The sequence below is a fragment of the Coffea arabica genome, chromosome 9c (assembly GCF_036785885.1).
Source record: "Coffea arabica cultivar ET-39 chromosome 9c, Coffea Arabica ET-39 HiFi, whole genome shotgun sequence".
NCBI lineage: Eukaryota > Viridiplantae > Streptophyta > Magnoliopsida > Gentianales > Rubiaceae > Coffea > Coffea arabica.
The window spans coordinates 43,556,445-43,570,576 of NC_092326.1; the positions used below are offsets into that span (position 1 = coordinate 43,556,445).

The following is a 14,132-nucleotide window of genomic DNA, read 5'->3' on the forward strand; positions in this document are numbered from 1 at the left end:
TAGCAGATGGAGGGCGGTGGGGAGTGGGATTAATTGGCTTGGACGTTAATGTTGGGACGTCCTGGAACTGGAAGAAGATGAGGATGTGCTGATGCTGCATGCACATACATATATGCTTGCACTGAGCCCACCTCAATCCTCTCTTCTTTGTCTTCTAGTACAAACAAAGAAGGAGGCAGTACTGAACCAAATTAGCAGTTTATGAGTAGGAGGAGGGAAGGTGAGGGGAGGCGAATCCGCCCCAACCACCCGATCGATGGGACTGTGATTGTCCATTCGCGAGTCATCCCCCAAACTACATACTCTAATGTTAGGTGAGGGGACATATCTCCCTTCTCCTATCCTCCTCAACATTTTTTTTTTTTTTTTATCGTAATGATAACGTTTCTATAACCCTCCTCAAAATTTTTCACCCTTTCAATTATTCGACCAGAATCAGTTTGTTTGTAGTACTCGAATTGGAATACTAGTAGTACGAGCTGCAACGATAGTCCGACCCCAAGATTTCGTTTGATCAAGATCAGTTCATGTGGTGGTAAACTTTTGGCATTCCTAGTTTTGACTACTACTTGTCTTTCACAAGTAGAAACCGAGGCAACAGGCATTTCACATTTTATCGTCATATGATCATCATCATCCAGACAAGCCTTCAAGCAAAAGGTGAAGGACACATGAATGAATATTGAAAGTACACCAGCATTATTAATTTCATCCTTCAGTACTGCAGTATTTATTGGTCTCACTGGCTCCTTCACATCCCTTGCCTAATTCATACCCAACCCAACCTTTCAACAACAAATTCTCGACTGTGTTCTCTACGCATCTGCTTCCAGCTGGTGTATCAACTATCAATAGTGTGCTCTCGCTGAACTCGTGCTACAGGTCTCTACCATGAGATTTTTGTTTTTCTTTCTTTCCCCTGCAGGAAGCGGTGGATCAATTTATATTAACTGCAACACAAATATATGCAGTGTCATTGTCGTCTTACTGCGGAATGCAATACGACCAAACAATGATGTAAAAAGATGAAATACAGGCCTTTAGATCATGAAATGTTGGATGTGGGGGCGAATTAGAATGAGCTACGTGGCCTTTGTTATATCAGAAGACACATGATTGAGATTTGGCCATACATTGCAAAGAGAAAAAAAAAGACCCGAAATTGACCTGTTTTCTTTTCGAGTTCATCGGATTTGACCCGAACTCTCGAAATTTTAACCCAAATTCATTAATTTTATATTAGATTCGTGTCGTATTTTCGGATCGTGTCAGAAATTATCACCCCTAAACATACAAATTCAACTAGATCAAAAAGTATCCTGACATAACCCTTAGTCCAAGGAGGAACTCAGGCCGCTTCCTAGTACCCACAGAGCCAGTGGTTGACTAAAAACTTATTTGCCATGCAAGGGAAATAAATATAAGGACCGGCTTGGCAATTCGGCAGGAGTTTTGTAGCAAAGGTCCAACGTGTCATAACGTGAGGACATTGCCAAGAAATATCAAAGGTAAGTTGGCTCCGACTTATGTTATCCATTCAGATAAACACCACCAATTGACTCTCTTTCTGTCGCGGATGTATAATCACCACCAATGAGTCACATGAGTGATAAATATTATTGTAATGTTATTAATGAGACTTGGAGTTTTTTCTTTTCTTTTCTTTTCTTTTCTTTTTGGGGTTTTGGAGTACAGTAAATTACTACATGTTACTAAATTTCTATCTGTTGCAGATGCAGAGGAACAAATTGGGTGCTGCTAGACTAGGACTAGGCTAGCTAGATTTTCTCTCTCTCTAACATTGGGTTTTGGGGGTGGAGCCCAAGTTGGTCCTCTCTGCTTTGCTGGCTTCAAGTTTTCCATTGTCGGTTTTAATGGCGCTTGTCTGCTGCTGAGAGAGACCAGAGTTTCAGTTGCCCCAATCAAACCATTTTTCTACTTTTGGGATTGCTAATAGACCACTATTAGTACTTCTTTAGTGGCTGGCTGGCTGGCTTCTCTCTTTCCCTTTATTCATAAGTAGTTGTGTATCAATATCTTCCTTTTTTAAGTCCCTTCCCCTCATAGCACTTTGTCGTCGTCGTCGTCGTCATCATCCTCAATCTTTCTCATGCCCAAGAAAAAAACAAAAGACCCATCAGAACCCACTTCATATTTGATTGGATTTTGATGGATCATTAGATCTAACCTCCTTCACTTTCAGATCTTCCCCTTTCAGCTCTAAAGGTAAGTTTTTTTAGCCTAATTGACAACTGGGCTATATTTATTTCCTGTTTCGTGTCAATTGAATTGTTCAACTGGAGAATTTCATTTTTGGGATTTTAGAAACTTATTGCCAGTATTTTGTTGCTTTTTCTTGGGGCGGGGTCTTCATTTGATTCACTTGTTTGCTTACTACTACTAGTGTATTTTTTTGGGAGAGCTGGACATTCTGGATTCCAACTGCTTGGAAAAACCAGCTAATTATTCGAAGTAAAAGTAAATTTTGACTACTGATGCTGTCTTCAAACTGACTGCTTCTCGTGACGAAGTTGGCTTTTTCATTTTCTGCGGCTGTTTTGGGGATGGGTTCTCGTTATGAATAAGAGAGTTCGGCTGCACGTATGCAGCTTTTGTCGCTTTAGTTTTCGGTGGATTTCTCAGCTGCATCGATTACAGACCTTAGAAAATCTACTTATTGCACTTATGGACTGCCACGCCTACATTGTGATTGCCAAGTTCTGATTTTGTTTGTTTTATTTTGTTTTTAGAGTACATAACGTATTGCTAAATTGGAGGAAGTGGTAAAGAATTGAGGTCTACTCGGATCAAAAGTGTTGCCTCTAGTCCTCATTAGATGTGGATAATTGAGAGGGTGCTTTGGATGAGATGAGGTATGTTATCTGGGTTAATGAACTTTTTGAGGGCCTGCTTTTGGCCAAGAACAGATCGATATGTTCATTCAGGTTCAGATACCATTGGTCGTCAAGACGGGCTTTTGTGGTATAAGGATACAGGGCAACATGTTAATGGAGAGTTCTCCATGGCTGTAGTTCAGGCTAATAATTTACTTGAGGATCAGAGCCAACTTGAATCAGGCTGCTTGAGCTTGCTTGATTCAGGACCTCATGGTACCTTCGTGGGGATTTATGACGGGCATGGTGGCCCTGAGACGTCCCGGTTCATCAATGAACACCTTTTTCAGCATCTCAAGAGTAAGTCGCTTGAGATTTTCTGATATTTAGAAGGATTTAGTGCATGAAATTGATTTGTATTATTACAACTCTACCGGGCAGGGTTAGAGTGGGACAAGCTTCACTATTTGTTTGTTTATTTCTATTTTGCTTTTCTTTTTCCTCTTTTTTTCTTTTTCTTTTTATTTTATTTTTGGTGGGGTGATCATTTGATAATTTCCTTTCAGAACTGAATTTTAAAGTGACAATTTAGCTCCTGCTTATTAGGGTAAAAAGTGATATTGATGTTAATACACTCTTTTGGATTCTGAATTTAACACAATAGTGGTAGAATCAAGATGTCTTTAAGCATTTCAGTTTGACTGGTTTCACTGTACACATAAATTTTATTGCAAGGAAATAAAAATCGCAAATGTCTTCAAGCTTGCCGCCAGTTTTTGCTCTATAAAGGTTGTTTTAGGCTTCAATTTCAACTAACTTGTGATTGCACAGGGTTTACTTCTGAGCAACAGTCTATATCTGTGGAGGTAATACGGAAGGCTTTCCAAGCTACTGAAGAGGGTTTTATCTCTGTTGTCACAAGGAATTGGCCAATGAAGCCACAGATTGCAGCTGTTGGATCCTGCTGTCTGGTTGGAATAATCTGCAGTGGGACCCTTTATATTGCTAACCTTGGTGACTCCCGAGCTGTTTTGGGGAGATTAGTCAAGGCCACAGGGGAAGTGCTGCCTATTCAGCTGTCTTCTGAGCATAATGCTAGTATTGAGTCTGTGAGGCAGGAGCTGCATTCTTTGCACCCAGATGACTCACACATAGTTGTTCTAAAGCATAATGTCTGGCGAGTAAAGGGCCTCATCCAGGTGAGATGATTATGTTGCTTGATTCCTTTTGCCCCTCAGTGTTGGTGATTTTGGGTGGATAGGTGGGGAGGGGGTGAAATTGGTTTACTTGTTGTAACGCATACGTGGTGGTCCATGCATCAGTCCCGTGCTTGTACCTGTCTTTCCATGCTGTTTTTGTTTAGTGGCCAGTTTACTAGAAATATGCATACCATTGTGTTTGTGAATTTCTTAGCCACAGAAGTTGCTTCAACATCTTTCAGTGCATATTTGAATCCTGGGGCTTGGATAAAGCTTAATATAACTATAAATTGTTTTTTCCTATTACAACTTAGTGTTTCCCTTTTTTTTTTCAATTTTTTTTAAGGATGTTCATTGCAATTATATATGCCATATGACTGTCCTCACATTGCTTGATTTATCTTCCTTGAGTAAGAAGGTTTCGGACTTGATGCATATTGCATACTTTTGCTCTTAAAGAAGGTATAGATCATATCATGCGACTAATTATTGGCACGTGTTTCTGAAGACGGGGGTCTGTAGATGAGTAAAATGGAGCAAATGACTTGTACCTTTTAAATGACTATTCCCCCTAGCCAGAAAAAGCATGTTTTGATTGGTGCAAGATGAATTAATGTTGATATTCTCCGCATTTATTTAATTTTGTCCTAGGAAGTCTACTTATCTTATCTGCTGAAAGTTTGGTATGCCTTGTAATTAAATGGAAAACTATGACTTTTAGCCATTTCTTGATATTTTCTGGTCCACAGAATACTCTTTAGTTACTGCATGAAGAACCAGTTGTGATTTTTGCTGATTTAGGGGTTTCAACCTTCTAGTTCATGTGTTATTCAATGTGGGCTATCTGATCTAGTCACCCACACAACATACTTCACCCACATTTTGGTATAGCTTCAAATGTAGGTTAATGTTGTGTCTACTAGTGGAGTAAAGCTATTAAGGTCATACGGGAATTAAATAAAATTTGTCCTTGATACTGGAATAATGGAATGAAAGGAGCCCATTTTATCTCTGTCCTTCACCCACACAGATACCTGGTGCAAATTTTTTGTTTTGTTTTTTTTTTGGAATTATGTGATTGTCTGATCATACTTTGCAAGTGCTGATTGGTTTGAACCTATACTTTGGAGCTTGAATGCCCTTGAGCAGATAAATTGATTCATGTTGTATAGCTAAGCACTCATGTTCTATGTACGGTTCTTCTGTATGATGCATCATATAATATTGGCATTCTTAGATGAGCCAAATGTTTCATTTTTTCAGGTTTCGAGATCTATTGGCGATGTTTATCTAAAAAAGGCTGAATTCAACAGGGAGCCATTATATGCAAAGTTTCGACTTCGTGAACCATTTAGAAGACCAATACTGAGCTCAGAACCATCAATCTCAGTGCAACAATTGCAATCACATGACCAATTCATCATATTTGCATCTGATGGTCTCTGGGAACACCTCAGTAACCAGGAGGCTGTTGATATAGTTCAAAATCATCCACGAAATGTAAGAGAGCAAACACTTCAAAAGCACTAAAAGCATGCTGACTATAAATCTTTATTCTTGTGAAGATTGGATATTGCAGTCAGGGGAGTCAAGTTTGAGTTGTGTCAAGTTGTTATGTACAGCTGCTATTTAGAATTTGGTCAAGGTTACCAAATTATGCCACAACTCACAGGTCAAATCGTTTAAGATGAATGTCCTTGCTGAGCTTAGCCCATTCTGGCAGTTGATCTTCTCTACCCTCTGGATAGTCATTTTGTTATGACGTTGACTTTTCTAATCAAGCTCCATGTTTTCCTCGTACATTGCCCCAAATGTGAAAAGCTCCGTAAATGGTGTTCTCTAGGGATATATGTTTGCATCAAGCTATCTCTGAAAACAGTTTTTGCATGTGTTTATGTATAGAGGGTCTTCATGGTTTCCGGCCTCTATAAGATTTCGGAACAGAATATGTGAAGAAATTTCAATTTGTTCAGAATAAAACATGTAGAAACTTCATTCCACTCATGACTGCGTTTGTTTGTTTACGCAGGGGAGTGCTCGGAGGTTAGTGAAGGCTGCATTACAAGAAGCAGCAAAAAAGAGGGAAATGAGGTACTCAGACCTGAAGAAAATTGACCGCGGAGTCCGTCGGCATTTCCACGATGACATCACGGTGGTGGTTGTGTTTCTTGACTCGCATCTTGTGAGCAGAGCCAGCTCCGTCAAGATTCCTAATCTATCGGTGAAGGGGGGTGGCGTCAATCTCCCACTAAACACTCTGGCTCCTTGTGCCATGCCAACCGAAGTTGGCTCAGCTTGATGAAGTTTTGCCTGCTGTCCATTGTACGTTGCAACATTCTCTTTGTGAATACGTGGTAGTCCCCAAGGAGGACAGGAGCATGGGGTCGATTCTTTTAATGTAGCAACACTTTTTTAACTGTAAACTTGCAACTGGTTTCCTATATGCCCAAGAAAAGAGTCTTGCAAAGAGAAGTTCACTGTTAAAACCAGTATAGTGACTACTTCCATTGGGATGTTGCTTCAGCCTTCTTTGTTTTCACGTACTTACTTTTGTATTTATTGTATTTCTGGCTTTTGTAAAATCTCAGCCGCAGAGGTGAAAATATCTGAAGTGCTTTTTTAAGTTATCATATGAATGTTTCTCCATGAAAACGATGAAGGCAGGATGGAAGATATTGGGTTTGGCATGTACAGAGCGCCCTGGAACCTGAAGATTTAATGGAGCAGCAGCTGGGTAAACGTCTGATAGTTGGATTTTTGGCTTATCTTTGGATGAATCCATTTCCAGGGAGCTGATCCTGTGGTTATTTTTATCACTTCTTCTTAACTTTACAAACCTCAATCATTTTGATGGGTGCTTGGATCCGTGCGGGATGTGTCGTACTCTTTCACCCCATCTCAGGGGCGAAAAAAATTTTAGTGGGGGCAAAAATAACACCAAAATTTTTTATCTACTCTTTTTCTAATTTTTTAAGCAAAACAATAATAAATTTACCAACAAATACAAATGGGGGAAGAAAGAAGAGCCGTCGGTTGTGAAGGGAAAAAGGGGACTAGAGGAGGAAAGGGAATTGGGGATTGGGGACCAAAAGAAAAGATTGATATAATTGATATTTGGCTCAGTTGGGGGAAAAAATGAGAGACCAAGGGAGGAAAGTGAATGATATAAATTTTGTGACTTATTTTTTACATTTGCTCTAAAAAAACTCTGGGGACATCTTTACAATTATATCAAAATTGTATAATTATTATACAAATTTGAGGGGAGGCAGTGGGGGCCATGCCCCCAGTGCCCCCACCTTGTATCCGCCCCTGCCCCATCTAAGGTTCTTGATGTAACAAGTAGGTTACTTCTGCCGAGCGATTTTCTCGGCAGAAGTATCCCCCCCTCTCTCCTTTTGGGTTTTAATAATAACTCGTATAGACTTGGTACTTACATATGTAAGGTATATGTTTCATGAAGAAAGCAATGAATCCTCTTCACTCCGCGGGTGTGTTGAATCTTGTTGCAGGGGAAAGAGTTGGGTGGGATGGTAATGTGAGAATGATTGTAGGTAGGATCATTACATCATGACAAAAGACAATTTATATAGGTCTATATGGAAATGTAATCGAATCGAGTTACACGTGTTAAAATCATGACTCGCACTCAATTTTGTCAAGCACGAGTACTTCGATAATTATTCAAGCTGAGTTTGAGCATTGATTTTTCAAATCCGGTGGCTTGTCGAGCCTTATCCAGTACAAAGTAATTAATTAAAAATTATATATTTAGTTATTACTATTTTACTCTTTTAGATTTGAAAATTGTATAAATTATCAGAATTATTCTTTTAGTCGAGTCAAGTATTAGAACTTGATCATACTCGTAAGAAAATCGAGCATAATCGAGTCGATCTTGAGTTTTCGAACCATTCTTCTAGTTTGAGTTCTAACTTTATTTCTACTACTCGTTTGAACTTGAACTCAAACAATACCTCTCTGCTATCGAGTACTCGGGCATGACTCGATTCGATTACATCTTTAGGTATATATTTGTTCTCTTATTTTACGCGTTAGATCTAGCTGTTTAAAGCATTCACATTTTCGTAGGGTCGTAAATATTATCTAAGAGATGAAGATTAGAGCTCAAAGGTGTATTTCCTTTTGTGACCCCCCCCACCCCCACCCCCACCCCAAAAAAAAAAAGAAAAATAATCAGGTTGGAAGGAGTCAAGGAGATTTCAATATTGCAAATTTCTTGTCGGAGTTTTTAGACTTCTTTTTTTTTTCAGTAGAAGGAGTTTTTAGACATCTATTACACGGGCCTGTTACGCGGGGGCTTCAGTCACACCGCAATACAATACAACTAGTTTATTTTGATTGTCGGGCATACTCCCCAGACAAGCCTAATCACTCAGTAATCAAGGCAAGAGTAATTAGTGCGGTATTATGTTGTAGTTTACTGACTAATCAACGAGGTTTTTTCTGACAAAATTGAAGTCAATTAGATTGTTCTGACCATAGACCAGGCCCGCTTACCAATGATTCTTACTGTGGGGATTCATAAAAGCTAATGGGTGTCTGTCAATGAGGCATTATTAGTGTATGGCCCAATCGCCTAGTTAATAAAACCCAGCCCGTGCCTTATTAGTGTCTCTTTATTTATTACTCCCTCCGTCCCATTTGATAGTCCCGTTTTCCTTTTTCATCTGTTTCAAATTATAATTCACTTTCTAATTGAAGAGTGTAGTTGTATTTTAATTTTACTAAAATACCCTTATTCAATGTAAGTTGTTATTATTATAAACCTACCCCATTTAATAAGAGTTGATTCTTTTTTTACCATCAATTCAAGTTCCCATAAAGTTGTACCATATTTAATATGAGGGTATTTTAGAAAAATAGCAATCTAAATTTACTTTTCCAACAAAGTTAACTACTTTTTCTTAAACTGCGTGAAAAAAGAAATGAAACTATCAAAATGGAACGGAGGAAGTATTATTAGTAGTGTCTCTTTAGTCTTTACTCTTTTTTTTCTCACAAGAGTCAAGAATGCACGCACACAGGTATAGTCAACAATAGGGAGTCATCAAAGAACGGTCCAAACGACAATTTAAAAGAACTCACAAAAATCTGATTTAACCAATTGATGACAGAATTGAGCATTTGCGAACCTTAAATTCAGAGATTAATATCCCACGATCTTTCGATGCGGAACGGGAAGCCTCTCCCCCCCCCCCCCCTCCCCCTCCCCCTCCCCCCAAAAAAAAAACAGCACAACTCTTTACTCTTTACTCTTTTTGTGGTAATATCATCAATTCTTGTGATTTGTGCACCCGTACATGGACACGCGCTAGTCCCTGATTGACTAAATGTAAGATCATGAGTTTCCCGTTTTGCGTCAAATGACCCCGTGTCCATCTTAGGGATAATTTCAGAAACCTTCCTTGATGTTTCTAACAGTTTCACTGCCATCCTCTGAGGTTTTCAAAATTTTGGAAATCTCCCCTAAAACTAACTAGCTAGTAACAAATCAGTCCAATTCAAATACAAAAATAAATATCTATTTGGTATTGGAAGAGATAAAATAATTTGATTCTATAACTACCCTCGAATTTTGTATTAGCTAGTTAATTTATTATGAAGAATATATATATTTTAAATTTTACCAAATGCGATGGGGTGTAAGTGAAATTGCTTTGCAAAAGTAAGGTTTCCATTTCAAGATTTTGTAACTATTACTACATTCATAGAGCATAAACAAAAGATTAACTTTCTAACTCTATAATAAGTTTAACAACTCAAAGTTTCATCTACATATTCCACGTGTAATATTATACTTTATATCTATTATAACAAATCAGTTGCATAATTTGCTACAAGAAAAACAAACACATGTAAATTCTGTTACAGCCAATATTTCGATTTAAAAAAGACCATTTATTGAATAATCACAAACAAGAAAAAAAATTGTTATCATTAAAAGGTTTTTCAATTTAGTAGCATACAACTAACAATTTTTATCTATATTTCATATAACAGCAACACCTATTTTCCATGACAATAAAAAGTAACAATTAGGATAAAAAAGAAAAAAAACACTATAATTGTATACCAATAATCAAATGGAGCACATTATATAGAACATAATACAAGCTATATAATGTCATATTTTTCATTTTTTGTTTGATCTAAGCTATTCGTTTTCATTTGTATGGTCACTATTAAGCATGGCTATTAATAATTACCTTAACATCTGCAATCAAATAATAAAATTTTCCAAAATTTAAGAGCAGAAAAATCTTAGAGACTGATCTTGAGATCAATCACCAAAATTTTGAGAAAAAATTGAGAGCAAATTTCCTCTTCGAATTTCCTAAATCCTTAGAAATGCTTAAAGAATCTCTAGTTCTCTTATTCCACAAAAATCACTAAACTCTGAATTATTGTTTTTATTCACGCACATAAATTATCAATCACAAAAATGTGCCTATATGTCATTATTTTTGTTAAACCTAGTTAATAACAATTTAACTAATTGTGTAAACATAATTGCAAAATATCTCCTCAGTTATGTGATAATTAAGTAATTTTTCCGTGATTGATGTAACAATTAGACCCCAATGACCTGACAAGGGAAGTTTCTAATATTTTAAAAACCTTAGGGGATGGCAGTGAGACTGTCAAAAAGCTCAGGAAAGGTTTCTGAAATTGTCCCTCCATCTTATAATAAGTTCTCACGAGGAGAAGAGAATTCAGTAAATTCATTTCATGCATCATCCACTAAGTAAACATTTTTAGTACTTTGAGTTTCAATTCCTTGTGATCTTAAAAAATAATAATAATAAAATAAAATCCTTGTGTTGTTGGTTATAGCTGTTTCATACCTACCTTTATGGCCACAACAGGTAAAATTATTAGGAGTCAATAGAGTCATTTCCAACTTACTTATCTTAAGTGAGTTGGGGATAGGGCTGCAAACGAGTCGAGTCGAGTTTTGAGTTAATCGAGCTGAGTTTCGACTAAATTTTACTAAACTTGAGCTCGAGCTCGAGCTCGACGAGCCGGCAATTTTCAAGCTCGAGCTCGAAAAAAATAAAAAAATATTTTTTATATTTTTAAAAAAATAAATAAAATAATTTTTTTCTTAATAAATAATAAAATATTAAGAATATATACGTAATTTTACTATGAAAATAAAAAATAAAAAATAAATATATATAATATACGTAATTTTATTATTAAATGAATAAATATATATATATATATATATAGTCAAGCTCGCGAGCCGGCTCAAACTCGCGAGCTAACGAGCCTAATATTCTGAGCTCGAGCTTGACTCGAGCCGCTCGCGAGCGGCTCGATTCGTTTGCAGCCCTAGTTGGAGAATGCATAAGGTGCGGATATGATCCCTTGAGCTACTTGGCTCATTTTCGATAATTGATACCTAATCAAGTTCAGATTCCATGTATCGTGAGTATTTATTGGTTACCCATTAATACACCTAAATCATACACAATTTACAGTAGGGTTGAAAACAAGTTTCAACTAACTGGATAGAAGTATGTTTCAGGATTGGTTTGAAAATTAAAAGAAATGTTTGACTTTGACTTGTTTTTTAAAGAAATTGATTGAGATTAGTTCGAAATTTCAAATTTATGTTCACAAAAAACTTAGTTTAGTAATCAAAATATTGAGTTCAAGCACATATAATCAAAACTTGGTTTGGCTTGAAATTTCATGTTGTATTATATAGAGATTTTCACCTTAATTTATTGCTTTTTTTTTTCCTTAATTTTTGCTCTATGACATTCAAGAAATTTATTACAATAAATTAGAGATGTGATTAAAGTCAATTATGACTATTCAAAAAATCTATTACAATGAATTAAAGATGTGATTAAAATCAATTATACTTATTCAAGAGACGAGTATTATATGCTTGCTGTTTTCTAAGATAATCAATACACGAAAAGAAAACTATAGGTATATTTTTATAAAATTTACTTACTTTGTATGTTTTGAACAAATCGAGTCGGACAATGTGAAGATCGTGATTGGTTTGTTAATATTTTCAAATTTAAAATCATTTTTGAGTTTGAATTAATACCTAAACAAACAAATATAAATGAGTTTGGTTCAAGTCGAGTTCAAATCAAGTACCAAATACCAAACTAGTTGATTTGATTTATAGCCCTAATGTACAGTTAACTACTCCCCTATAAAGGTATTATGAGTGTTTAATGGCTACAGGTTGTATACCTAAATCACACACAACTCATCATATGAATGCGTGTACTAAAAATTATTACTGTTTTTTATATTTATATACATTCTTTAATTAACTTTATTTTTTAAAATTTAATACCTAATTTATATTCTAATGAGTGTTGAACAGGGGGACTTTCATGATCAAATGAGGCCTCATCCGACTAAAACACAAACAAAACAAAAAAAAAATAGAAGCCAAATGTTTGGAGAAGAAGAGTAGGTCTTGTACAGCTGATTAGTCCTGCTAGGATTTGATTTTTATTTTAAGAAAAATCGATAGAACATAAAATAATCAAATTGGCTTTTTTTTTTCATGTATGGAGGCTAATCCCCCCAGGTTGGGCGGAGCTTTGCCCCAAAGATACCCAACAACGGTAGCACGTGAGGGTCGAACTTGGGACCTTGCTGTAACTGCAGACGACTAGTTCCAGCCGAGCTACCCACGAGAGGCAATCAAATCAAATAAAATTGGCATTTGCGAATAGGAATTGTCGCTGATTAATGAGATCCTATTAATGTTCAACTCATGCACAAAGATAAAATGTCGCGTGTTGGATATGTGATTTTCTAAAAAGGTTTTTTTTTTTCACTAAACATGTTTTTCAATTAGTTTTATATTATTTCGAATTAATTTTACTTTACACTCTTCAACTACACCTTAAAATAAGATAGTTTAGTCCCAGAAAAATATTGTCCCAATTAAATAAAATCATTGACCAAAGCAAGACACATTTTATACTTTAGGAACTGAAGTGGTATAAATTATACTCAATACTGTTGAAAAAATAATTGAAGGGTACAAAGTAGAATGAAACCTCTATTATTTCCATCACATCACACCAAGAGTGCTCATTGCCTAAAAAAAAAAAAATAGCGACTATTAATGCAATGAAAGGTAGGAAAATTTTTTGTGTACTTCACAGTACACATGGCGAAATAATCAAGAAAACCATTAAAAAACAATAAAGTTTCAACGTGAATTCCTTAATATTTTTACGTCATCATAATCCGGGAAAGGATTACTCTTATTTACATGATACGCCATTTAAGTAAATAACCGTTTTAAAATATGCCGTACCAATATCCATTCATTCGATTCTCACATTAAAATGGTCACTTTATCCTAGTTTTCACACGAGGAATCTAAAGATGAAAGGTAGGATGCCCCCATTGACACCTCGGAGATTTTAATGATTCTAAACGTGCAGGTACAACACGAGTACGCACCTTTTTTTTTTTTTTTTTTTTTCAAGTCCTGTTCTATTATACTAAGAGGGTTTTAGGGAAGAAAGGGAAATCCAATTCTATTACGAAGGCAACTAATAATAATGAGATTAGTTTGGATTCTATTACTTTTTTGTTGCAGAACTGTCTGCTGACCTGTCAAGTTGCAATAAAATTTATAATTTTGATATAGAAATCGAACTCTTTGTCAGGGAGAAATAGTTAATTTTGAGATAGAAATCAAATTCTCGAGAATTCATTGAAAAATTTAAGACCTTATTCGGATTGCTGTTTTTCGTCGAAAAATTACGTCGTTTTCCGTAATCACATTTCCCTATTATCTTTTTTTCTCACGTACATTAAATCGCTAGAGTAATTTTTTCGTGAAAAATCATGAAAAATGCAATCCAAACACAACCTTAATATGTAAGTCAGGAACTCAACTCCGATTCAAAACGTCAAACTATTAGGTTTCGAATCCTTATGTATATATTAACCGTTCTTTCTTTCTGTATCTCTCAAATTAACATAAAACATAATTTTTTTATTCATGCATCTAAATGTCTTGCTTCTTGGCAACAACTGAGTTTCCAAGTTGTCAGTAATAAGCAGCTAATGATCT

The 14,132-nt window shown here is 36.0% G+C and overlaps 1 protein-coding gene across 1 annotated transcript; it reads left to right on the forward strand.

The window, feature by feature from the left end:
* The first annotated feature begins 1,686 nt into the window (after positions 1-1,686).
* Positions 1,687-6,638, forward strand: LOC113708501 (probable protein phosphatase 2C 60). Its single transcript, XM_072064389.1, has 5 exons — positions 1,687-2,226; positions 2,751-3,194; positions 3,666-4,033; positions 5,297-5,533; positions 6,063-6,638. Exons 2-5 carry the CDS (start codon positions 2,876-2,878, stop codon positions 6,330-6,332), a joined length of 1,194 nt encoding a protein of 397 aa, XP_071920490.1. The 5' UTR covers positions 1,687-2,226; positions 2,751-2,875; the 3' UTR covers positions 6,333-6,638.
* Positions 6,639-14,132: the final 7,494 nt, after the last annotated feature.

Bases quoted from the DNA above. Each gene is read 5' to 3' on its own strand.
- LOC113708501 (XM_072064389.1), top strand. From the start codon at position 2,876: ATGTTATCTGGGTTAATGAACTTTTTGAGGGCCTGCTTTTGGCCAAGA. The intron at 4,034-5,296 runs GTGAGATGATTA...TCATTTTTTCAG, and splicing joins GAGTAAAGGGCCTCATCCAG to GTTTCGAGATCTATTGGCGA. The intron at 5,534-6,062 runs GTAAGAGAGCAA...TTGTTTACGCAG, and splicing joins TTCAAAATCATCCACGAAAT to GGGAGTGCTCGGAGGTTAGT.